At 37.7% G+C, this 25,095-nt stretch overlaps 1 protein-coding gene across 4 annotated transcripts in view; it reads right to left on the reverse strand.

The window, feature by feature from the left end:
* LOC149147515 (delta-1-pyrroline-5-carboxylate synthase-like) overlaps nt 1-25,095 on the reverse strand; it is a 75,856-nt gene that overhangs the window by 43,077 nt on the left and 7,684 nt on the right. The window contains exons 1-3 of one of the 4 annotated variants that reach the window (XM_089439836.1): nt 23,217-23,410; nt 507-578; nt 306-409 (exon numbers count right to left, since the gene is read on the reverse strand). In XM_089439836.1, coding sequence (XP_089295962.1) covers nt 306-409; nt 507-578; nt 23,217-23,402 — 362 coding nt within the window. In that variant the 5' untranslated portion in view covers nt 23,403-23,410. Of the gene's footprint in view, nt 1-305; nt 410-506; nt 579-1,902; nt 1,975-6,005; nt 6,214-23,216; nt 23,411-25,095 lie in introns of those variants that run through there. The other 3 variants (XM_089439838.1, XM_089439839.1, XM_089439837.1) reach the window with 3 other exon arrangements.

The following is a 25,095-nucleotide window of genomic DNA, read 5'->3' on the forward strand; positions in this document are numbered from 1 at the left end:
AAGTTGAAACACAATTGCATTAGCTTACATTAGAAACTCAACCATACCAAGCAGAAACAGTGCAAATTTCCTCATCTAGGCATCTGAAGATCTACAAAGGGATCACTTCAAAAACTAAGAAAACCTCAACGATAACAGTAACCAAACACACAGCTTTCATACACAATAGTAATGCGTAAAAATGCAGCATGGATTTTTCTTATACGCATAAAATAACATCTACCAATGAAATATTTCTGAACTGTGAGAATAACCAAGGAAGATTTGAATATGTCAGCGACAAGAACATAATTTCAAATTGGAACCTGCTATTAATTAGTCGCTGATACCGAAGTTTCTGTCTTCCAACACCAACTGCACCTGAGGTTACAAGCAAAACTTCAAAACCCTCAGATACCATTTCCTTTACCTGCACACATTTGCATAAGTTAGTACAACACTTTAAGCGGGCTTTATACAGTGATAATATATAGTAGATACATATCATTGGATTATATATCTTGTACCTGCTCACATAATGAGCCAAGGCGGCCCAGTGCAAGTCTTCCATCTGGCCTAGTGACAACAGATGTTCCAACCTGCAAATCATTGAAGACTGAGTATGTAATTTTATCACCATTTCATTTAAGGACATAAGTCCACAGTCACCATAATAGTAAGAACGATGCTCTTTAGAATAATTTCATACAGTAATCCTAAAAGAAGTCTCTGCAGAGAAAGCTACAATCTATTCAATGTTGACAAAAGTCCAAGCTCTAATGTAAAATATCACAATTCCTGCCTTGTAAATCTGATTGTTCCTCTCAGAAGTTTAGGACAGTGGGTGAGCTAACCAAAGTAACGTGATCCATATTTCATATTGCAGGAATACGTATTTATAGTTTTTTCTGCTTCTCTCCATGCAATTATGTCAAAATGTATTGGTTGATATGAGTGATAAATCTATACTTGTACATACATATAACCACCCTAGATGAGGAACTAATTAATCTTAACAGGCAGATCAATATCTTCATTGTAAAACATGGATTGACATCAATATCTTCGTTGTAAAACGTGGATTGATATCAATATCTTCATTGTAAAAACTTAAGGGGCTAAGAGCACTGCAGGAAGAACATATTAATGATTTGAACGAGTAGGCAGTATCCCACTATCAAACAGGATCCCGCATAGCCCATTTTGAGGGGGAACTATGTCACACAGTTGGGGTTTGAATTTTACTTCAAAGTTCTATTCAAATTTGAATTTTCGAATGAGGTTCGACCTTAAGTTCCATTATACATATTTTTCAATAAATATATATATATATGACATAAAATAATAAAAAATCAAAATCAATCATGATCACTATTCACTTCAAGCTTTGGGCGGCGGCTACAAGCAACACCTAGAAATTGAATTCAGGGAATTGCAGAGAATACAACATGCAGTGACAACACTGAGCATAATAGAGTGAGTGTATTCAGGGAATTGCAGAGAATACAACATGCAGTGACAACGCAGAGCATAATAGAGTAAAGTGACAACACTGGGCATAAAAGAATAAATACACTCAGACTTAACTTTGGCTTATGAAAGTCTATCGATGGTAAATAAAGCCAAACCAATGGTCACCGCAAAAATCTCACTGGCAGGAAGCGAAACAAGAGAAAACTGTGCTTCCCATGGTTTTTCTCATAAACCTTAAAACAACTGACAAAAACAGTCCGAACTGACAAAAACAGTCCGAACTGTAACCTCGAATGCCATTATAAAATTTGGATTTAGGTTCGAATTCGTTGAGATTCGAATTTGAGATTGGACTATCACGTTCGCAACGAATTTGGAAAAAAAATTGGGTTCGCCAAATTTCGAACTTCAAAGTTCACATTCGGCGAGCACTGTGACGCCCACACGTACCTTTTTGGGGGAGTGGCATCGTTTGCGTCTCCTCAAAAGGGAAGGTGAGAAACGTTTATCCAGACATTTCAAGGTTTTCTCAGAGGTGCACTCATTATTAAGATGTATTTCGTGGAATATTAGGTGAAAACATTAGAGTTCACCTATTAGACTTGTGATTTCAATGAATTTTTATAGATTTTAAATCAATCACATCAAAAAATACACCAGAAAACTTTTCAAAAAATCAAACTTAAAAACAACTCTATTAGTTTATATTAATAATTTTATATAATAAAATATTTTATTTTCAATATTTTTAATTGATAATGAATTAATAATTTTATTTAATAAAATATTTTATTTTCAATATTTTTAATTTTCATTATCAATTGAATATATATTCATTTTAAAATAATAATATCTTTTATTAATAAAATGAAAAATGAAAAATGTTTTATAACCTTCCATGTATAAAAACAGTATATAATTTTGGTGGGTCTTTTAATTGTTATCTTAAAAACACATCTAACCATATCCATTTATAATAGTTGATAACATCACGAGGAAACTCTTATTTCTACCTCTATAGCATTATAAATGCTATTTGACACGGGAGGGGAATAGCCATGGAATGCCCTCTTCAGGTTAGAACTCTCTCCACATGCTGTCACTCAAAGGACAACGGCTATTCTCCATGTCAAATAGCATTTATAATGCTATAGAAGTGAAAATAGGAAAAACCACACCATGACGGGTTTTACGGCTTAATATGACGTGATGTCCATGGCTGCTTTGCTGCTCCGGCAGGGGGAGACTGCGCTGCTGTTTCTGCCTGGCAATCGACGGAGAAATACAAGGGAATGAAAACGAGAGGTCTTCTTAAAAGTAAACGGCAGCGGTGATTCGTCACGTGTTTATAATATTCAATGTCTATAGATTGACATTCAACCGCCTTGTTCAATTTTGTGAACCGTAATCTACGTTTTGAGGTTTTCTAATATTCTATGATTTGGAACCATATAAAATTAAAATCAATCAAACTAAAAATCATATACCATTGGGTCCAAATCATAGATAATTATTTTAAGATCAAAAACTAGTTTCCCAGTCTTAAGAGATAATCCTCAAGTCACAGCTATGATGCAGGCTGTAACTGTTCTTGTTCTAGCATTAGCACTTTCCCGAGAACCAACCTTTCAGAGCGAACTGTAATCATAGAATAGTATCTGTGTAGGAAATACTATTTTAAATAGGTTCCTGAGTGGCAAGTATGCCAAGCTTTCTAACATATTCCCTACAGGAACTCACTGATCTGTGCTAAGTTTAGCTCTGTTTCCTTGGATACCACCTTTAATATGCTGCTGTTTGACTCGTGTTTTCTCTGGCAGCTGACAAGCGGATACTTTCCTTGCTGAATATGCTGCCCAAAACAGCATTATTCCACGAATTCTTATGGAAATACTGGCCAAGGAAAAAGTTCCAAGAATATACTCATGCCCAAAGAATATACTATAGCTAGGTTCACGTTGGTTTTTCCTTATAGGCCCAAACTGTTCCAAATGATCTTGGAACGCAAGATCCATATAGGCCTAAACCGTGCTCTCTCATACGCTTAACGTAACCCGCGTTCCACTTTCACCAGATATCAATGAAAGTAATTTATTTGGAAATTCAAGCCTCTGCCAACAATCCTAAAAGATGGGTGTGGTCTATATATTACCAATTTTCTTAGAAATTTTGGGTGGAATATCGTTTTTGATTGCATATTTAAATTAATCACCATGAAAAATCTCTAGGATATTTAGATGATGGAGAGTTCACAACTTGATTCCAACAAATATTTACATTTAAGTAGAAAACGTTAAATATAGATATAATCTAACCAAGGCCTAAACTGTGTTTTTCCTCTCTATCCTTGAATACCCCGCGATATTACAAATCTTTACATTTAAGTAGAAAAAGTTATATATAGATATAATCTAACCAATAGCCTAAAAGATTCAGGACTCAATGTTTCCCTGCAGAGATGTAAGACCCACTGTCAATGTTTCCCTGCAGAGATGTAAAACCCACTGTTGAACTGATGGAGACGAATGGTTGAGGGTAGTTGCAATAACGCAACAAGACAGCCTAGTCAACTTGAACATTAATACCTCAAAATCCCTATTAAGGCCTAAACTGTGTTTTTCCTCTCTATCCTTGAAGTACCCCGCGATACTTTTACCAGAAATCAAATAAAGTAATTTATTTGGAAATTCAAGCCTGTGTGTACAGCCCCAGAAGATGTCGATTCAATGTTGCCCCAGAGAGATACAGGCCCAATGTTCATCAAATGGACAACTTCTGTTTGCTCTCTTTATTCCATTAACCCTTTCTTCTTGTGAGTAGTTCGAATAATGCAACAAAACGCAGTATATAATCTCATTGGCATGGGGAATAATATAATGGAGATCCTAGGTCATAGGGCAACCCTACAAAATGTATTAGTTGATTGCGGTGTAGTCTAACTATAGAACACGGCGGTCGTCTTGATACACCTAGCTCTCTCATCCTTTCTGGGTTTTACCTTATAATGCCCGAAGGGCCACAGCGACGCTCCTTCCCTCAAAAGGGTTTTCTGGATACCCCATTTCTTTTTATAATAAAAATACAATATTCGTTAATGTGTTTCGGTCCCTCAAAGCAAGATTGGATTAATTTGGAATCTTAAAACGCATATCTTATATCATTAATCGACTCCAGTTGGGTCACGATAGACTAAAAATACTGACACTTTGGCAGGTATAAGCTGCAATAGTTTCCTACCTCATCTTACATGCAGGTAACAGAATGCCAGCTGTCAGATCACTCGACTGCTACCGGAAAGTTTTCTATAAAATATCAACGTGGATCCCTTAACTACCACCTGTTAAAAGTCAAAGATACCCGAAAATAACGAGGAATCGGACAGTTCATGAGTCCAACTGTCCACCCCTTCACATTTTAAAGGCGAAAAAAATATGAAAACAGGCACTATGTGAGCCCAGTAGTGTACATCGAAAAGGGAAAAAATGTGATAACAGAGAGCTCGTGAGACCACGAGAAAACCGTGGTTAACACAAATACCGCCTGAACAACTGCTAAATGTTTATATTATTTCATGTAATTGTAAACATCTTCTAGGAAGCGTAGTCAGCTACGAGGCTGGTTCAGCAGATGAATGCTCAAATCCCATAGTCACCAAACCGACAGGTCATCAAATATAAACTACGACGACTTCCAAGTGAAGCGCTATGTTAACAAACATAAAGGTGCAGAATGTCAACTGTCAGATGAATAGAATGCTATCGAAAGCGCCATATTAACATACATACATAGAATGTCAGCTGTCAGATCAATATAATGTTATCGGAAAGTTTGCTGTCAATCACCTACGTGGATCTCTTTACTACCTCTTTCAAAATGGTTATATTAACATACATACAGGTATAGAATGCCAGCTGTCAGAGCAATATAATGATATCGGAAAGTTTTCTGTCAACCATCGATGTGGATCTCTTCACTACCTCTTTCAAAAGTATAAAAGTACTCGAAAATAACAAGAAATCGAACCTTATATGAACTCAACAACATTTCACATTTAAAAGGGGAAGAACAAGAAAAAAAGCATTTCCTATGCTGAGTGGTAATGTGAAAACCGTCATCTGATTTATATGGAATACGGCGGTTAAATTATTACCACCTCAAAACAGCTGCTAAATGTTTATATTATTTCATGTAAACATCTGCTAGTAAGCATCGTTAGCTAACGAAGTTGGATCTGCAGATGAAAGCTCAAATCTGTTATTATAAACGATAGAATACTGCTAGTAAAATCACTTCATCGCTAAATTTTTGAGCTGCATAAAACTATTGAAGATTTTCAAACCGCTGCCGATCTTTAAGACTGCACGCGATGTGATTTCATTGTCTGTAAAACTTTTACAGTAAAAGCTGTTCAAAACTTTCATATGGCTGCCAATATTTCAGCATGCAGGCGATGAACTCAATAGAATTTAAAGATAAATATACATGTCAAGAGACGGGAATTTGTTTCTTTAATCAAATGTAATGGAATAGCAGTGAATTGAATAGCACAATACCTTTAATATGACACGTTTGACGTCTCTGATGAAATCTCGAGTGTTATCCATGGCTGCTTTCACCCCAGGACGGGACAGGGTTTCGGAGATTGGATCTGTGCCCGGCAATTGACGGAGAAATCGAAGCGCAGATACACTATAGATGACTCAGGTACACAATAGATGACTCAAGGAGAAACTGTGAAGCGGCTAAGAGACGCCGCATATATTTATAGTGGATTTGATCTTTCCCACTTTGAAGTTAGGATGGCCCAATCATATATAAACACACACAAATGACTTTTTACTTAAAGAGGCGTGCCCCAGTCACCATGGGACAAATCGGCAGAGAGCCCTTTTAAAGAAAAAAAATTAAACGAGCTACGAATAGCATTAGAATGCTAAGTTCATAGGGCTCAAGATTACAAAGATGGATTGTGAGGTTAACGAATAGGTGTATTTGGGGTTGATATAAATGTGTTTTTTCTCCTCTAGCACTAGAATGCTAGGTTCATAGGGCTCAACAGTACAAAGATGGATTGTGAGGTTAACGAATAGGTGTATTTGGGGTTGATATAAATGTGTTTTTCTCCTCTATAATATATTGATATTTGTGCCTTAATTATGAGAATCATATGACACATATATATAGGTTAATCAACATAGGTGTATAGGTGTATTTGGGTTTAATCTAAATGTGGTTTTCTCTTCTATAATATAATGATATTTGTTATTGTATATGGTTTAGAGATAAGATTTAATTGTTCGCCAAATAAGTAAGGCCTAACTCTAAGGGTGTCTAGACAATTTGACCTCTTAACTTCCTAATTAGCTAGGTACTTAGCAATGAGAAGTGGACCAATTGAGCTAACCTCCCAACTAGCTAGGTACTTAGCAATGAGAAGTGGACCAATTGAGCTAACCTCTCAACTAGCTATATGCTTAGCAATGAGAACTGGACCAATTGAACTAACTATTTGGAGCCAATATTCATATATATATATATATATATATAATAATAACTTTTCATTATAAAATGTTTTATCATTTTGTTATAATTAATTAAAATTTAGATTTATTAAATATTAATAATATCAATTTTAAATGAAAATTGTATTTAATTTAATTTTTAAAATGTTGTCACATATATATAATTTAATTGTTGTAAAATTTTATAGATATATATAAAATAATTATTCTTTTTTTTAGATTACAAAATCTCCTATAAGGTATTTGATGATGATGATGGTTAATGGTCATTGAGACCAAACTTTGGTCTATCGGACTTAAAGAAACGAATTATTTAGTTTGATTTAAGATTTTATTCCTATGCTCAAAAAGCTTGGAGAGAAACCTCCCGAGTTCACTGTAATTTTGACAATGTAAAAGGCTAGGAAGGTCAGTATTACAACAAAGATTTTGAAACTGAGATCTAATGTGGTTGTACGCGGGGCACTCTAAGAGGAAGTGATTTTCATCCTCAATGTTTGTATTCTCACAGAGATGGTAGAACCTTTCCATCCATGGTGTTTTAGGCACTGCCCAACGACCCGTTTCACTATGGAGCTCATGAGAGTTCGTTCTAATCTTGGCTATATTAATTTTCTTCTTTGAGCTAGATAAAACAGAGAGATACTTTTGATCTTCTAGGGTGGGGTTGATGACCTCCTTATAATATCTTAATTTTCTTTTAGCTGCTAAATCTTTCTCATACCACATTTTTTCATTGAACTTAGAAGTAACAATATTTTTAATGTTATTAATGTTTTGCAATGCAACATTCTCGTCGATCTCCCAATGGTTTAATCAGGCCCTGGTGTCTTTATACCAACCTTGTTTGACCCTTAGGTGGTTTTGGCTGGAATTTAAAGCTAGCTTAGGAAGTCTATGGTCTCCTATGTTTTTGAGTTTGTGCTTGTACAACAGAAGCCTAGTCATAGCTAGGCTCTCAATAGGGGAAAGACCCGCTTCTATAAGGAGAATAGGATAGGGTGTGTTGCTTTTAATTTTGAGGTTATACATTATAAAACGCTTCTGGATTTGCTCAATCTTTCTCCAAGATTTTCTAGAGATGCTACAACCCCAAACCTCACATCCATATAAGATAACCAGAGTGACTAAAGTTTCAAAGAGGAACTTCTTTCTATTCCACATTACAAGGTTTGTTGTTTTACAATTATTTTCAAGACCAAAATAAGTTTTCCATCCCCCATTAATCCTTTTCTCAATGCTATAGTTCCAGTTGAGCTTGTGATGAATATCAATTCCTAGGTACTTGTAGGAAGACACTTCCTCCAAGTTACTATTGTCATACATAAAATTAGCGTAAGTGTCCTTAGATTTGATAAGCATAACTTTTGTTTTGTCAGTGTTAACAATCATACCCATGGTAGCCATAAATACTTAAGAAGTATAAGTTGCTTATCAAGATTAGATGGGCACCTTGCGAGAAGAACAATATCGTCAGCGTAGAGAAGAAGGATGATGATTATCCCAGCTAAGATCGTGCCAGCACATCCTGCTTCCTCTAAACAACCTTCTAGCTTGTCGATGTAAATGCCAAATAGGGTAGGGGAGAGGGGGCAACCTTGTTTAACTCCGATATTACACTTAATATCTTTCGACCACCCCTCATTGCTCTTTAACTTGGTAATTACATTCTCGTATAACCTTATAGCGGCAGCTCTCAACTCAAAAGGAACCTTTAGCTCTTCTAATATGTTCCAAAGGTTGTTTCTAAGAACCGTATCGAAAGCCTTTCTAAATTCCACAAAGCAACAAAAGAGATTGGATTTATCATTGCGCCATTCCTCCACAATGATCCTAAGCGTAACGTGGTGGTTTATTGTTGCGTGCTGCTTTCTAAAACCCGCTTACCTTCACTTTCAAGTCATATGCTCAACTTCCTTTCCAAAATAATACCATATAACTTGGCTATGAGAGGGTTGATCATAATTGTCCAATAATTAGAGGGGTTATTTGTATCCCCACTTTTAAAAATAGGGATATAGTCCCTTATATATAGAGTTTAATCATTTTTGTTAATTAATAAAAAATATTTTTTTTTATTAATAATTTATGAATGAAGGGTTAAATTTCTAATTTTAATATAAAAACCCAGATTTTCAAAAATTTCTGCCAAATTTTATCATAACTTTATCAAAATTTCTAATATTTTTTGAGCTAATTTGTGATTTTTTTAAACTACACTTAAAAATATAATAATTTTTTTTTAAACTTATTATATTTTTTATTTTTAAAACTTATAGTTGGTTAAAAGTTTTAATATAAATGTAGTATTTTTCATTTTTTTAACTCAATATTATTTAGTGTTACGTAACAACTAAATGAGTTATCTTTACTTGTTTGGGCAAAACTGCTTTCCCCGCGGGTTAATGAGTGGGCATCTCGCAAGATCGGGAGGTGCGAACGCCGTTGGATCGCTTTGGTGGATGATCGGACGACGGAGATTGGTTTGCAGGGTGTGGGCTGTTGGATCATGGCAGAACTGATCCAACGGTGAAGGAGTAGTCGGATCAGCGCTTTCCTTTGAAAACCTTGGGCCCTTGCGTTTGCCGATTTGCGATTAGACCATGGACCCGATGAGGAATTAACTGTTTTTAAGGAATATCGCATCGGCAGAAGTCAAGGGGTTTGGGCCTTATACACACATGATGCGATTTGTCGATTGCGACGAGGAATGAAAGCGCCGAGGTTATATGGTAGGTTCTTATGGAGGTTTTGCACTTCGCAATTAAGGACTGGGGCTAAAGGGGGGCTATTCTGCGTTTTGGAGGGTTTAAACGGGGGGAATGAAGAGGTTTAAGGAGGAAAAACAGAGATAACGGGGCTATGGAGCATAAGGAACATGAGGGAGAAGGAGGAAAAGATTGTTGCGATCTGCCCTTTTTGCATAAACACATGGTTGAGCTGATATTTGGTCCTCTAAATGCTGAAGTATGTAGCAGAGCTAACACTGGCTCCTTCTGGGGATGAGACCCTCCCTGTGAGGTCTCAAGAACGGCATACCAATGCCTTCATACAAAACAAGCTTAAAAAACATTTGCCTAGTATTCCATTGGGCATGGAGTCTAATTAAGTCTACACTAAAGCCTGTAAAAGAAAATGCTTACAATCATTAAGGCTCGAAAACCTTAGACAAAATAAATATTCAAAAACTGGCCATTTATAGGACCATCAAAACTGTTTCTCTGCCTCTCGGCCCGTTCATCATAGATCTGCAAAATTGGATTTATTTGATCATCTACCTCAAACAGTTTGGGGCATTTAACCTTATCAGGTAGAGATGATTTATATTTCATCCCCTCTTTGTATGCTCTCCTCCTTGGATGTTCTTCATGGGAGCCTTTGTACACCTAATGAATAACAATGATAGTTGTGTACTTGTCTGTGTCATCTGTGGCCTGCACAATTAGTATGAATGGTGAACCAATGTATTCTTGTGCGGGGGACACAGAGACCTCATCTGCTCCTTCATCTTTCTTAGAACAGTCCACATCCAAGGAGGAGTCCCAAGACTGTGCACCCTCTTCCTCTGTCATCTGGCAAGCTGCCTTTTCAATCTGTGTGGAGGCTACCTGAGCAGGTTTTGGAATATCAAGACAGATATTACCCATATCAGCCTTGAGCATTGAATTTTGTCCTGCCTCAGTGTTCAGGGGGCAACTTTGAGGGATTGTCTCTTGAACAAACAGAGAAGCAAAAGATGATGGGGAGTTTTCTTCTCCCTTTTTGATCACTGTGCTAGGGACAAAAGCAAGTTGGTCAAGTTGCAGATCTACATAGTCATTGGAAGATAGGCTGGCTTTAGGCTCAGCGTCTTCGAGGATGGTAGGACCTACTACTATTTGCTTCTGCTAATAAGCTTGTTGTTCTGCAAGTACAGCAAACTCATGAGCAATGCCTTTAGATAGTGACTCTTCATAAGCAGCTCTGGTTAAGAAAGGGGAACTACCCTTGTCTTCCAAACCATGGACCTCATCCTCTTCTTCATATTGCTCTTCTTCCATGACTATATTCTGAAAAAGGGTTTTCACCCTTTTGTCTTTGTTTGTATCTCTACTTTTTTGCAAAATCTGTAACTGCTCTTGTGCTCCTCTATATGGATTTGGCTTTGGAAGAGTAAAGGAACAAGGAGCTCCTGCTTCTTGAGAATACTGCTCAGCCTCCAATATGGAAACTTTAGAGGCCAATAGCTCTATCATCCTGGCCAATTTATTGATCTTAGGATCAGAGGATGATGAGGAGTCACCCCCCTATCTTCTTCTTTCAGCATCACCTTCGAGTCTTTCTGCAGCCATGATGTTTGATTCTACTTCAAAGGTTGCATTTTGCAAATCAGCGAAAGAAGCACATCTTCTTTCTCTTAACAGCAGGCAAAACTGAGAATCGAAGGCATTAGCATAAGTAAGCATAGCAGAAGTAGGGGTGGGTTTCACTTCACATGGTATTCTGTTGTACATATGGTTGAATCTCTTGTTGAAATCAGACAGCAGCTCACCACCTTCTCTCTGCAAGTTCCCAAATTCAGTATGATAATAAAGCAGATCTTTATTATCCCCCCAGTTCTTTAGGAACACATCATCTAAGGCCTCAATATCTACTCTAGACCTAGGGGGTAATTCTCTAAACCATTTTCTAGCCTCCCCATCTAGGCTTTGGACAAAAACCCTCATCCACACATCCTCTTCATTAATATCTAGATTATCAGCATAGCTATAAAAGGACTCTAGATGCTCTTCAGTTGTTACTCCTTCTGTAGCAGTAAACTTAGGCATATATTCCTGATAATCTCCTGCAAGCATGGCATTCAAAGGGACAGGCAAGACCAAGGGTCCATACCTAGCAGCAACGATTCTTTCTATCTTTGTAAGAGCTTGTTGACCTGCCATGACTAGGGTATATGAAAGGATACTGGTAGACTGAGTGGTATGGATCAATGAAAAGGATGACAGAGACAGAGGAATATGATGGACAACATGGATTCTTCTTTGGACTGAGATCCGAAAGGGAAATGAATGAACAAGGATCTTTATGAATCTCTGAAGGTGATTTCCACTAGTAGAGATACATGGGAATTTTAAGGCTTACCTGATCCTGATGCTCCTTTCTACGATGTTTTCTTCTGCTTAACGATCTTCTCAGGATCAGGCACTGGGTCAGCTGGTGATTTCTGAAGATTTCTCCGAGCATGCCTCATAAACTGAGCCAAGAATGTGATGTGGAGTCGCCAAAGGATGGTCTTCCTCCAGTGGAGTCGCCAGATAGATGATTACAACCATAAATGTGCCCAGACTTTGTCTATCATCAAAATCTGGAACTGTGTCGTCTCCCAGGGAAGCTAAGCTTCAATCTCCTCTCCCCGGCAACGGCGCCAATTAATGTTATCACCCCAAGAAACTATCCTAGGTTGTATCTCAGAGATGCTTGAGAACATTACAAACTCAACAAAAATGTTGAAAATGGGTGGATGAATGGAAGGAATGATGCATATTCAAGCCAGATAACCACTTCTACTATGCTTAACTCCAGACATGGGTGAACACCCCCAGACTACAAGGCTTTAGACCACCAATCACTCACAGTTTAAGGAATAGGTGAAGATGGAGAATACTGACCACACCAGCAGATGCACAAGACCATGTGATGGCTAGCTGCAACCAGTAAAAAGGTCTGCAAATCTACTTCCTAATGCACAAACAGGATGACAGCTCTCTGGCACTAAAATAACAGAAACCTGCATAACGCATTCAATCATACATACTAAATTTTAACACAGAGGTGGGATGGCAGCCCCTCAAATGCTAAATATCAAGAGCACGTGAAAAATGCATAACAGGCACAGCCTAGAACAAAGAAGGAGTGGAAAGTGAGCAATTAACAGCAAAAGAAGTTTGTATTAGTTGAAAATGAAGACCAGACGCTGCAAGTATCAAAGTAGTTACAGTCTCCAGAAGTTGAACCTTACATCAAAACAACAACCATCATCCTTGATTACATCTGTGTTCTGGGTATATATAGAGTTTGTTTACAAAGATATTCTGCTATTCCAGGCATGGAGGGGTCATAATCGACCACCAACCACCTTAACTCTCTGATAGAGTCTCTGCTACAATCTGTGTGTTTTAATGAACAAATTGACCCTTTCCTGATATTCTGTTGTCCTTCTTGAGCAGGTGGAATGTCGTATGAAAAATGCTCCATAACTGCTGAATGAATTCAACTGCTCGAGGCATGTTCTTTTCGTTCTCGGCCACTCTGTTTGTTGAATGCGGTGGTTGAAGATTAATTGCGCAGAGTGCTGGTAGGTGATCACCTTCATCCTTCAGCAACATAGAACAGTCAAGGGTGGTACAGACAGTATGGCAGAGGCGTGAATATGACGGGAACAATTATCAGTCGTTGGATCGCGCAGCTGAATGGCTGAGATTGACTCGGAGGGAGACATCAGGAGGAAATGGGAGTGAACAAGCATGAGCCGTTGGATCCCGGGCAGGTAGATCCAATGGCTATCGGGCGGCTAACGTGCACAAGCGATAGCGAAGGGGACAAGCGAGACGGGCGGTAAGTGGTATTCCTCACACCGCTTACGGGGATGGGCGGTAAACGTACAATGGGCAAGCGATCACAATCATCGCGCGACACGTGGCTGATGTGACAGGGCCAAAACCACTTTCCCCGCAGGTTAACGAGTGGGCAGCTCACGGGATCGGGAGGTGCGAACGCCATCGGATCGCTTTGGTGGATGATCGGACGACGGAGATTGGTTTGCGGGGCACAGGCCATTGGATCATGGCGGAACTGATCCAACGGTGAAGGAGTAGTCGGATTAGCGCTTTCCTTTGAAAACCTTGGGCCTTTGCGTTTGCCGATTTGCGATTAGACCGCAGACCCGATGAGGAATTAACTGTTTTTAAGGAATATCGCATCGGCGGAAGTCAAGGGGTTTGGGCCTTATACACGCATGATGTGATTTGCTGATTGCAATGAGGAATGAAAGCGCCGAGGTTATATGGTAGGGTCTTATGGAGGTTTTGTGCTTCGCGATTAAGGACAAGGGCTAAAGGGGGCTATTCTGGGTTTCAGAGGGCTTAAATGGGGAATGAAGAGGTTTAAGGAGGAAAAATAGAGATAGCGGGGCTATGGAGCATAAGGAACATGAGGGAGAAGGAGGAAAAGACTGCTGCGATCTGCCCTTTTTGCATAAACACATGGCCGAGCTGATATTTGGTCCTCCAAACGCTGAAGTATGTAGCAGAGCTAACAGGTAAAAGTTCAAGTTCGTTTGAACCCAACATTGCTTATTCCTCCTCTTTTGTTCACCATTCTCTGTTGAGCAGGCATAATTGCATATGCAAGGGAACAATGTAAACATGCACTGATGGAACCACCACCAAAGTAATAATCAAACAGACGAATTATCGCCCCTTTAACCCTAGACCGAAAAATTACCAAGCCATACGCTAAATTCCAAACCAGAGGACCAAGTTCAACCAAGATTTGAAACTCACTACATTTTAATGACATAAGACAATTGACAAACCCAAGTCGGAGGAAAACCGATTTTTTATTATATCAGATAATCAAACTACCCCTGACAACACGTTGACTATTGGCGTTCAAATGAAATAATACCAAGAACAGGGTAAAAACTAGACTATAACAAACTCTTGTGACCAAAATTAACAAATTAATCTTCCCAATGACAGGCTTACAGTATACTAGTGACACAAGCAACAAAACTCCGCACAAAACATTAAATATGTACCAAGAATCAATAACCAGAATTATAGTTCCCTCAAACGCATAGCCACAGAGATGTAAACAGGATACCAACACCCAAAAGCACGAACTGTACAGGGGTAAAAATATCTTGGTAATTGCTATCCAGAAAGGGAAAATCTGAATGGATGGCCACCAACTCAAAGACAAGCCCAACCTTTGTCACATAAAAATATACAATGACAAGCATCGACTCCACAAATTCTTTAGTTTGGATGAGAGATACCAAAATACTAGACTCGCAATAATAGGACAGACCTCCAGTACATGAAAACTTAAAACCAAAGGACCTAATATCACAGGAACACATGTGAATGAGGATGAGGAATTATGCTCCCCTCCATTCCTGTTATGTGCATACCTTTACCACCCTGGTACATTACCTCTGCATTTATAACAATGTGGTAGCAGGTACCCACTCCAAGGTTTAACATCGGTTCGATGCCACACCATGCTGAGAAGACGACAGGTGTAGTGGGGACATGGTTTTCAACAAAGTCTCATTCCCTTCAATGTACGCACCCCCATCAAGGACTACCCAATCAAAACCTAACAAATCTTGTAGCTTGTCCATATTATCAACCTAGACAGACTAAGGCCATAATTCATCCAAAATCAACTCTCACTTTCTACACCCCAAATTGGCCAAAAAATCTGTGACTTTATTAGTAGATCGCCTAGAGTGTTGAACTGTTACATATTCCAATTTACAAGGTAAGACTTTTAGACGTCCGACAACACTCTTCAAGCGCCAACTCTTAAATCTGGGGCTGACCATTTAATAAGTTTTGAATACAGTGAATGGAAATTTGAGAGTCCCCTTCAATCCATAATATAAGAAAACCCTCTCGATAAGCTATCCTCAACCCCTTTTCCAATGCCCAAAATTCAGCCAAATTATTACTAGTAGATCCACAACTTTGTGCATAAATCATTGATGTAGCACTGCAGTCACGAAAAATACCGGCAAAGCTAGCATTCCCTAGATTACCCTTAAATACTTTGTCGAAATTGAGTTTAATAAAGCGTGGAGAGGGAAGAAATAGGTATGCAATCAGGGAGTGATGTCTTGAAGATGTCTATTGAGACAAAAGCTCATTTTCTGGTGCAGATTAAGTTTGACTAATATTCTTGCTTTCAGACTATCAACCTTCCAATCATCTGATTTCCATGAGGCAACAAGAATAATTTCCCTGATATTTTGAATAAGTACTTCATTTACTGTTGAAACAGGCCTTTCTTTACCCCTAAAAATTCATGCATTTCTTTCCTTCCACGTGCTCTATAACACAACTCCAATGACCATAATACAGGCTCTAGTAATTATGGGATTTTTAAAAGCGACCTATTTCCATTGGACTATAGACCTTACCAAGTTGCCCTTGTGCCTATTCTCCAAACCAAAAATTAATAAGATATTGGCCCATATTCCTTCTACAAACGGACAGGACGTAAACAAATGGTCCATAGTTTCTTCTGCATTTGAACAAAGCATACAAAAGGATGGTCCTTCAATACCTTGCATTTTGATTCTCTCCCACCTATGCAAACATTGCCTTAAAATCAACCATAAGAAAGTTGATATTTTGGGCCAATGAAACCCCATCCATAAAATGTTCCACATATGATTATTGTCAAGACTACTATGACTAACACAAATAGAATAGGTCCTTTTTGCAGTAATCATACCTGTAGGGGTGTATCCTCACCTTAAGATATCTATTTCTTGGGAGAAACAAATATTTCGTTCCAAGTATTCTTATTGTAATGTATCCCGTAAACATTATGGCACGTCCCCTAGCCAATCATCTTTGACTTTCCATCTTCTTCACAGCTCATCTTCCAGCTCTTCCTGCCAAAAAGTCCTTTAACCTCATTACACTTATCCCAGATGTAAAAGTTACCAAAGAACGAAATTCCATTATGTCGTAAATGCAAGGAGATTGTTGCCAAGAATCAGACCGAAAGAAAGTTGAGTCGTCTCTTTGTATTTCCCCAAAAATATGATTATTTACCAAGTGACGATTTTCCTAAGTCCATTTCCAGATACTTGAACCTTCAACATTCAAATTGTGAAAATTCCTTGAAATGCAAAAACTGGAATTAATTCTTCTAATTGTGTTATGCTCTTAACCTGCAAAAGATACCCAAATACAGAATATGTGAAGAAAGATACCCAGAACATAGAACAGTGAGAGACAACAGCAAATACTTTGTTATTGAGAAAGCAATGTTCACTGGCCTCTTCGAGGGGGCAACCTCCAATAGAGCAGAGCTCGATACAAAATTAAGACACGATGCTCCTTGCAGGGAGTCTCTATCCTTTATATATGACTCATACATGCAATACCAAGGATCAATACCATGGGTTTTATTATTACCACCTATCTAATACTACGACCCACTTGCAACTAATTGTGGTCCCATCATTAATTGCGGGTTAACCACTTACAATTATTAATGTGGGTTTTATTGACTCTTGACTATGACTCGAACCCATTACATAAATAAGGGGGTTAGGGTGGGACCCTAACAAATTGATTAGCAATTTATTAATTTTATGAATTAATATCGAATTAATCACACTAGAAATTTTTCACCAAATAAAATAAATGTTGCGGAAAATAAAATGTTGGGACTGAGAAATGCTAGCACTCACACACAAAAATTGACATAATTATTTTTAGACAATTGTCATCGGAAAAAACCCAATGTGGGAAAATCGATGCAACAACTTAGGGTTTATTATTATGAAGCAGTGAAATTCTGGGTACAATAAATATGGATGCCCAACTAACTATCCAACCTGAGAGAAATATTGGCAAGATCAACTAAGGGAATTCACCCTCCTCCATGAGCAATCTCAGCTCAATCTAGCTAGTCGAACTGGCTTTCCTACCACCTCTGCGTAGGCCCTGCATCACCTTTGCACAAGCCTGAATCTCGCTAGCTTGAAACTGCCTCGAATCAACTTCTGACTCACTATTGTTGGTCTGGAAACCTCTGACTTGCCCCTTTGGAAATATTCCTGACCACTAGCACCTAAAATTGTCACTGCTCCAGTTAAATCAAATGCACTTTTTGAAGCTCTACAAAGGTCATGTGTGCCTCTTGGAGAAATAATTTGACCTTATCTTTATGCCTCTCTGAAACTTGAAACCTTCCTCTGGATCATTGTCTCTAGGGCTCTCTAGCTCTATGTCCCCTCTCTGGCTCAAACTCTGTTGCTGGCTTGTTCGAACTACCCAAGGAACTCACACTGCTAACTCTCTCCTATGTATTTCTCCATCTACCCATCAACCTCTTATAATCTCTAGTTGGGACTCCAATGACCAATATTCAAACTGAATTAATGGTTGAGTTCATCTCCAAGTCAATTCATGTGAGTTTCTATAGAATTCTCACCTTTCTCAATTAATTACCATTAATTAACCAGTTTTCCTAAGTTAGACTTAGGAAAATTTAAATGATGGTCAATTAATTTAATTGAGTTATCTCTAGGTCGAATTTCCAAATTCGATTTATGGGTTTTGGAGAACTCATGTGTTTTAGTCTCTCCATAAAGTTTGAGACTAGAACATCATCTGATGCTACAAAGACTAACAATCCCTCTTAGTGAAGAAGGTGTTATCCAACTATCTCCATAACATCCTCACATGTTGATGTCTGGCAATTGTAGCCACCAGCCACTGTCCACCAACCATTGTGCTTACTCTGATTCATCTGCTACTAATTGTAGCTTAACCATGTTGCATCTTTGTTGTTGCTGACATTGCACTGTACATCTTTTAATGCTACCAACTCTACATCTGCACTACAACCCAACTATCACCCCTATCATTGTTGTTGTTGCTACTGCAAACACTCCAACTAAGAAGCATCCAAAATACTTTGTCCCTGCTACTAAAACGGTTCTCCACTATACACATTTGTTCTCTGAAATATTTGAACTTAGCTCTTCCTAGAGCCTTCGTGAGTATATCTGCAACCTGCTCTTTTGTGGGAACATATTGTAGCTGGACTGCTCCACACTACACACAATCTCTAAAGAAATGACACAAAATCACTGTGTTTCTACTTGTCATGAAACACTGGATTTTCAAAGAGCTTGATGCAACTCTGATTATTACAGTAAACACTAGTCGCCTCTAACCTCTGCCTGAACAAGCTTACCAACAACTTCCAAAGCCATATAGCTTCACACGCGACTGTGCTAGTTGCCATATACTCTATTTTTGCAGAGCTCAATGCTACTGACTTTTGTTTTCCGTGGCACCAAGAAACCATCCCTGATCCAACACTGAAGTAGTACCTAGAGGTACTTTTTCTACCCATTGAATTGCTTGCCCAATCTAATATCTGAATCCACATAGTCTGACATCATCCCCTCGGGTAAGTTTTTAGCCATAATCTATTGTGTGATGCAAATACCTCATAATGTGCCTCACTATTTTCCAATGCACTCTCTTTGGTTCCACCATAAATTGACTAAGAGTGTTAACTGTGAAGCATATGCATGGCCTAGTGTTGACCAGATACATGAGAGCATCGATGGTTGCCTATACCGATGGAGATTCCAAGGCAGTGTAACATTAGTTGTAGACTAGTCTTGGGTGTACAGATGTTGCATGCAATCAATAATCAATCCTTGGGAATTGCACAATCATTTTGAAGGACATTCCTGCTGATTTAATGAGGATTTGAGCAAGGAAACAAGAGCTCGGGTGGAAAAAGAAATTGACTAAGTCTGGGTTAGAGCTTCTCATTGAGCAAAGAGATAGGTTATTCACTTGCAGGTTGAGCTCAGAGCGAGCAAACAATTGTAATACATTCTCTATTCATTTGATGAATGCAAAGAAGCTTGAGGGTTTTTTCACAGTTGGGTTCCCCTAGAAAAATATTGTGCATGTGTGGTTTCTCTTATTGCATGTTTGTGATTGTTGTTGTAAATTGTAAATTAATTTCCGTGGAGCAGTAGAGTAGAATTGTGTCTCTTGATTTTAGATTAAATTTCTTCAGCAGTTGCAATTTTATCACCAAATTTCTACATGCATAATTGAATTTGTGCCTTCAATTCTTTAAGCTTCAATTGCAAAGTGTGCATCTTGTTCTTGCCTCTAACCTTATTGTTCTTCCACCATGCTTTAGCTTTATCCAAAAACTCTGTAAACTAAAGCCAAAAGCTCTTGCAACGAAAGGGTTGATTTTTAGGAGTAGCATTAAGGTCGATCTCCAAACAGACTAGTCAGTGATTCGAATCCAAGCATGGTAGAATAGTACCTTCAATAAAAATATCCTTGTCCACCATTGCTTTAGACACTAAAAATTGATCTGAACAACAAACAACCTGTTGCTTACCCCTCCATGATTATTCCATGTAAACATGCCATTGATAGTTGAGACATCAACCAACTGCAACTATTCTATGAAGTCAACAAAAAAAGTTGATTCCAAATCCAATTGGCACAATACACCCTTCTTTTCACTCAATGCTTTAATAAGATTAAAATCCCCCAACAATCCGTAATGCATCAGTGAACATAAATCTATGCCATTGAATATCCTTCAAAAAGTTTTGTTTTTCCTTTTACGAATAATCCTACTATCTCGTTTAAGCCAATATGATACTTGCCATCCAATCTTGAAATATTACCTCCAATAAATTCCACGTAACTATTATCCCTCCTACACTACCTCTAGCATCTATAGCCATAATTCGAAGTACCTAGAAGTCTCTTAGGTAAGTGAGTGCCATGAAGGAATACACATCAAAGAGTGTTTGAGTGCTAATTTGAGGCACCTAAAGAGATGTTTGAAAAAGTATAAAGATATTTTCATTCTATATTACCTATTTATAATCGGGAAAAATTACATGAAAGCACTTGTACATTTATGTTTAGCTAGTTATTTGAACATATTTTGACGCAATGGATTACAATAACGTAGCATGTTAAAAGTTTAATAGTGGTCTTTATTAATGTCAAGGATAAAAGACTAAACATAACATATATCTATATTTTTTTAATTTAACACAAGTGCATTTTAGGTATGAGACAGAAATATTCAATCTAATAAAGTAAAAAAATTAGTAAAGCTTTGGTATAAATTCATCTTCATCCTTTTTGTCTAGAATTCTAGAGTGGGTTTTTTTGGATATAGGCAATACACTAGGTATCATGAAGACTTGTGAAATAGACAAAGCAAAATGATTCATAATTTATGTTCGGTTTTGTGTAATAATGAATTTTTATTAACCCCCATCAAAATAGATATTATTATGGATTTTACCGAGTACAAATTATACTTGAAATCTGTTCATGTGTGCCAAGTATCGTAAGTTTTCGAGCACACTCCCTACAGGAACTGGCTGATCTGTGGCAAGTTTAGCGCTGTTTCCATGAACACCACATTTAATATGCCGCTCTTTTGACTTGCGTTTTCTCTGACCTCTGAAATGCAGATACTTTCCTGGCTGATCTGTGGCAAGTTTAGCGCTGTTTCCATGAACACCACATTTAATATGCCGCTCTTTTGACTTGCGTTTTCTTAGACCTCTGAGATGCAGATACTTTCCTTGCTGGATATCTGCCCAAAGCAGCATTATCCCACGAATTCTCATGCAAATATAGGCCAAGAAAAGAGTTCCAAGAATATCCTCATGCCCGATGATGAGGTCCAATCTCCGCTTTATTTGCAGAATCAGCACAGTAGAGTTAGCATGCATGCCAACCGTATCTAAAGAGGTTGAATTAGCATACAAGCTCCACAGAATTAACGTATCTATTCAACATGGTTTTTCCTTGTAGGCCTAAACCGTTACCAAAGATCTTGTAGCGCAGGATCCTTGTAGGCCTAAACCGTGCTTAAAGTGACCCGCGATGTACTTAGACCAGAAATCAATTAAGTAATTTATTTGGAAACTCGAACCTCTGCCAACAACCCCAAAAGATGCAGGATTCAATGTTGCCCTACAGAGATGCAGGATCCACGGTTCAACTCATCGAGAGAAATCGCTGTGTTTGCGCTGCAACGACCCTCGCCCTACTCCAAATTTAACTCTTTCTCTTGTGAGTAGTTCCAACAATGCAACAAGACACAGCCAAGTCAACCTGAACATTTATACCTCAAGATCCCTTTTAGGCCCTAAACTTTCCCTCTCTTTGCTTAAAGTACCTCACGATACCTTGACCACAAAGCAAATAAAGTAATTTATTTGGAAATTCAAGCCTCTGTCGACAACCCCAAAACTTGCAGATTCACTGTTGACCTACAGAGATGCAGGGCCCACAGTTCGACAAATGTTGAGATCGCTGAGTTTGTTCTCTCTACTCCATTGACCCTTTCTCTCTTGTGCTTGCAACAATACAGAGTATATAATCTCGTTAACATGGTAAATAACATAACAACGATCCTAATCGTAGAGAAACACTACAAAACGTATCTGTTGATTGGGTTGTGGTCTAATGATGGAACAGGGAGAGCGTTTAGGACCAATTCTCAGCCTTTTCGCGTTTAGCCTAGGGTTTTAACCGATAACGCCCAGAGGGCCACAGGACGCTTCTTCCCTCAAAAGGGTTTTTCTGGATACCCCATTTTTTTCTCAGAACAATACAATATTCATTACTGTGTTTCGGTCCATGAGATCAAAGATTAGATTAATTTGGAACCTTAAAAGCATATCTTACATCATTAATCGACTCGACTCTGGTTACACTACAATAGAGTAAACATATTGACACGTCAGCAAGTATAAACTGCAGCAGTCGCTATATTAACATCCATGCAGGTAACTGAATGCCATCTGTCAAACCACTCGAATGCTATCGGAAAGTTTTCGATCAAACACCCACGTGGATCCCTTCACCACCTCCCTTAAAAAGTCAAAGATACCGGAAAAGGAGGAGGAATCGGACACAGGCACAATGTGAGCCCAGTAGTTTTTACATTGAAAGATGCAAAAAATGTGAAAACCGACATTTCGTGAGACCGATACTTTTACATTTAAATAATAATAAAAAAAGCCGAAAAATGTCTCTACGAGAAAAACGCGGTTAACACAAATTACGCCTGAACAACTGCTAACTGTTTATAGTACTGCATGTAAACGTCTCCTAGGAAGCGTGGTCAGCTAACGAGGCTGGTTCAGCAGATAAAGCTCAAATCTGTTATTATAAACAATAGAATACTGCATGACACTCCTGAAGATTTTCAAACTGCTGCCAATTTTTAAGACTGCATCAGCTATTTTAAAATTTTCTGTAAAGTTTTTACAGTAAAAGCTAATCAAATCTTTCATATGACTGCCCATGTTTTAAGTAAGTAAGCGATGAACTTTATATACTTTAAATATAAATATGCATGTCAAGAGACGGGAACTTGTTCCTTTTAATCAAATGTAATGGAATAGACTAGAATTGAACGGGAAAATACCTTTAATACGACACGTTTTACGCCTCTGATGAAAGCTCGAGTGTTATCCATGGCTGCTTTCACCCTTGGACGCGATAGGGTTTCGGAGACTGGATCTGTGCCCGGCAATTGACGGACAAACCGAAGCTCAGGTACACGATAGATGACTCGGGGTAGAAAATGTGAGGCGGACAAGATGCGCCGCATGTATTTATAGTGGAGTCGATCTTTCCAAAACTTTTAATTTACAAAACCCAATCAGTGGGCGATGATATAGAACTTCGATCTTAGTTGAAACAAACGGCTTTTAATTTAGGAGTTGTCTATAATGCGATTTTTTGAGATTCCGGTGACGGAATCCGGCGGAAGAAATTGAGATGAAATCATGATTTGTTGCAGTTAAAATGGTTTTTTAACTGTATATTCGGATTCAGCACCCTGAAAAACCCCTAGGACGCTTTCATTGTGCAGAAACTAGTTATCAAACTTGGATTTCAATAAATTACTGCCGAATTTTCACCGGAAAAAATCGCCGAAAAAACTTTCAAAAAGTCGCGTTAAAGACTACGACTTTAATTTACACAACTCCTCCATTCACTGATTACTCTGCGACGAATCATATAAAACTTCGATCTTACATTTAAACAAATGACCTTTCATCATCTACAGAGGCCCCGCCCAATCAATATGGGGCGAATCATTTAAAACTTCGATGTTAGATTCAAATGATTTTTTATTTACAGAGGACAAACACTGTGTAACGAATCATATAAAACTTCAATCTTAATTTAAACAAATGCCTTTTAATTTACAGAGCCATGCCCAATAACTATGGGACAAATCAGCATAGGCTCCATTAAAGAAACAAATAATGGAGAAGGTACATACACACCATTGAGTGGTACAAAGACTGATCGTCACGGAAAATGCTTTCTCGCTTTTAATGTGTTTCTCTTTCCCATAATAGGATGATATGGAAATAAATAAATCTTATTCTATCGCACCAAATAAATTTTATGTTATAAAGTTTTAATTGAGTGGTGGTTGTATATGTTTACTGTTTTATTTTCTCAAGGCTAAAATTTAACGGTGAGTATATATAACCACCACTCAATACAGTGTAATAGTATAAATAAATTCTATGTTATACGGTTTTGCTCAATACATCCTAATAGTATAAATAAATTCTATGTTATACGGTTTTAATTGAGCGATGGTTGTATATGTTTATCATTAAATTTTGTCAAGGTGTGAGTATATACAGCCGCTGCTCAATACAACGTGATAGTATAAGATTTATTTGATGTCTGATCTTCTTAGACTCTCAAAATAATCATGAGAGTGAGATAGTCAAAAGGTATTTAATCTTATTGAAAATCTTAGTTCATTTTGGTATATATTTGTTTTTCTAGTAATTGTTTGATTTTCTTAGCTATGAAATATTTGGTTATATGTTTTAATAATATATTTAAGGTAAGATATTGGTTATGTTGTTATAAAAATAGATTTGGTGTTAACTTATTTATAAAAAAATTGTTTGTAGTTATATTAATTGTTTTGTTATATTGTTTTGATAGTATTGATTATTATTATTATAAAGTATTTTTAACGTATTTTTGTGATTTTGTGATATTATATTTAGTTGTAGTTGTTAAATATTTTGTTATAAAAGTGTGTATTTATGTTGAAATATTATTTTTATATGATGAATAGTTGAAGTTTCTTAATAAATAAAAAGGTTAAGGGAGTTCTAATTGAAACTCTCATATAACACAATAATACTAGTTAAAGTTTTACAAATGAGGTAGCAAGTTAAGTAGGTTTGAGTATCAAGAAAATTTCAAAGTTAAGTGCACCTGAGCCAAAGGAGTATAGGGATGGGTGACCTACCAGGAAGTCC

The sequence above is a fragment of the Pinus tabuliformis genome, chromosome 9 (assembly GCF_031772625.1).
Source record: "Pinus tabuliformis cultivar Carrire ecotype Pingquan chromosome 9, CPIR1, whole genome shotgun sequence".
Classification (NCBI taxonomy): domain Eukaryota; kingdom Viridiplantae; phylum Streptophyta; class Pinopsida; order Pinales; family Pinaceae; genus Pinus; species Pinus tabuliformis.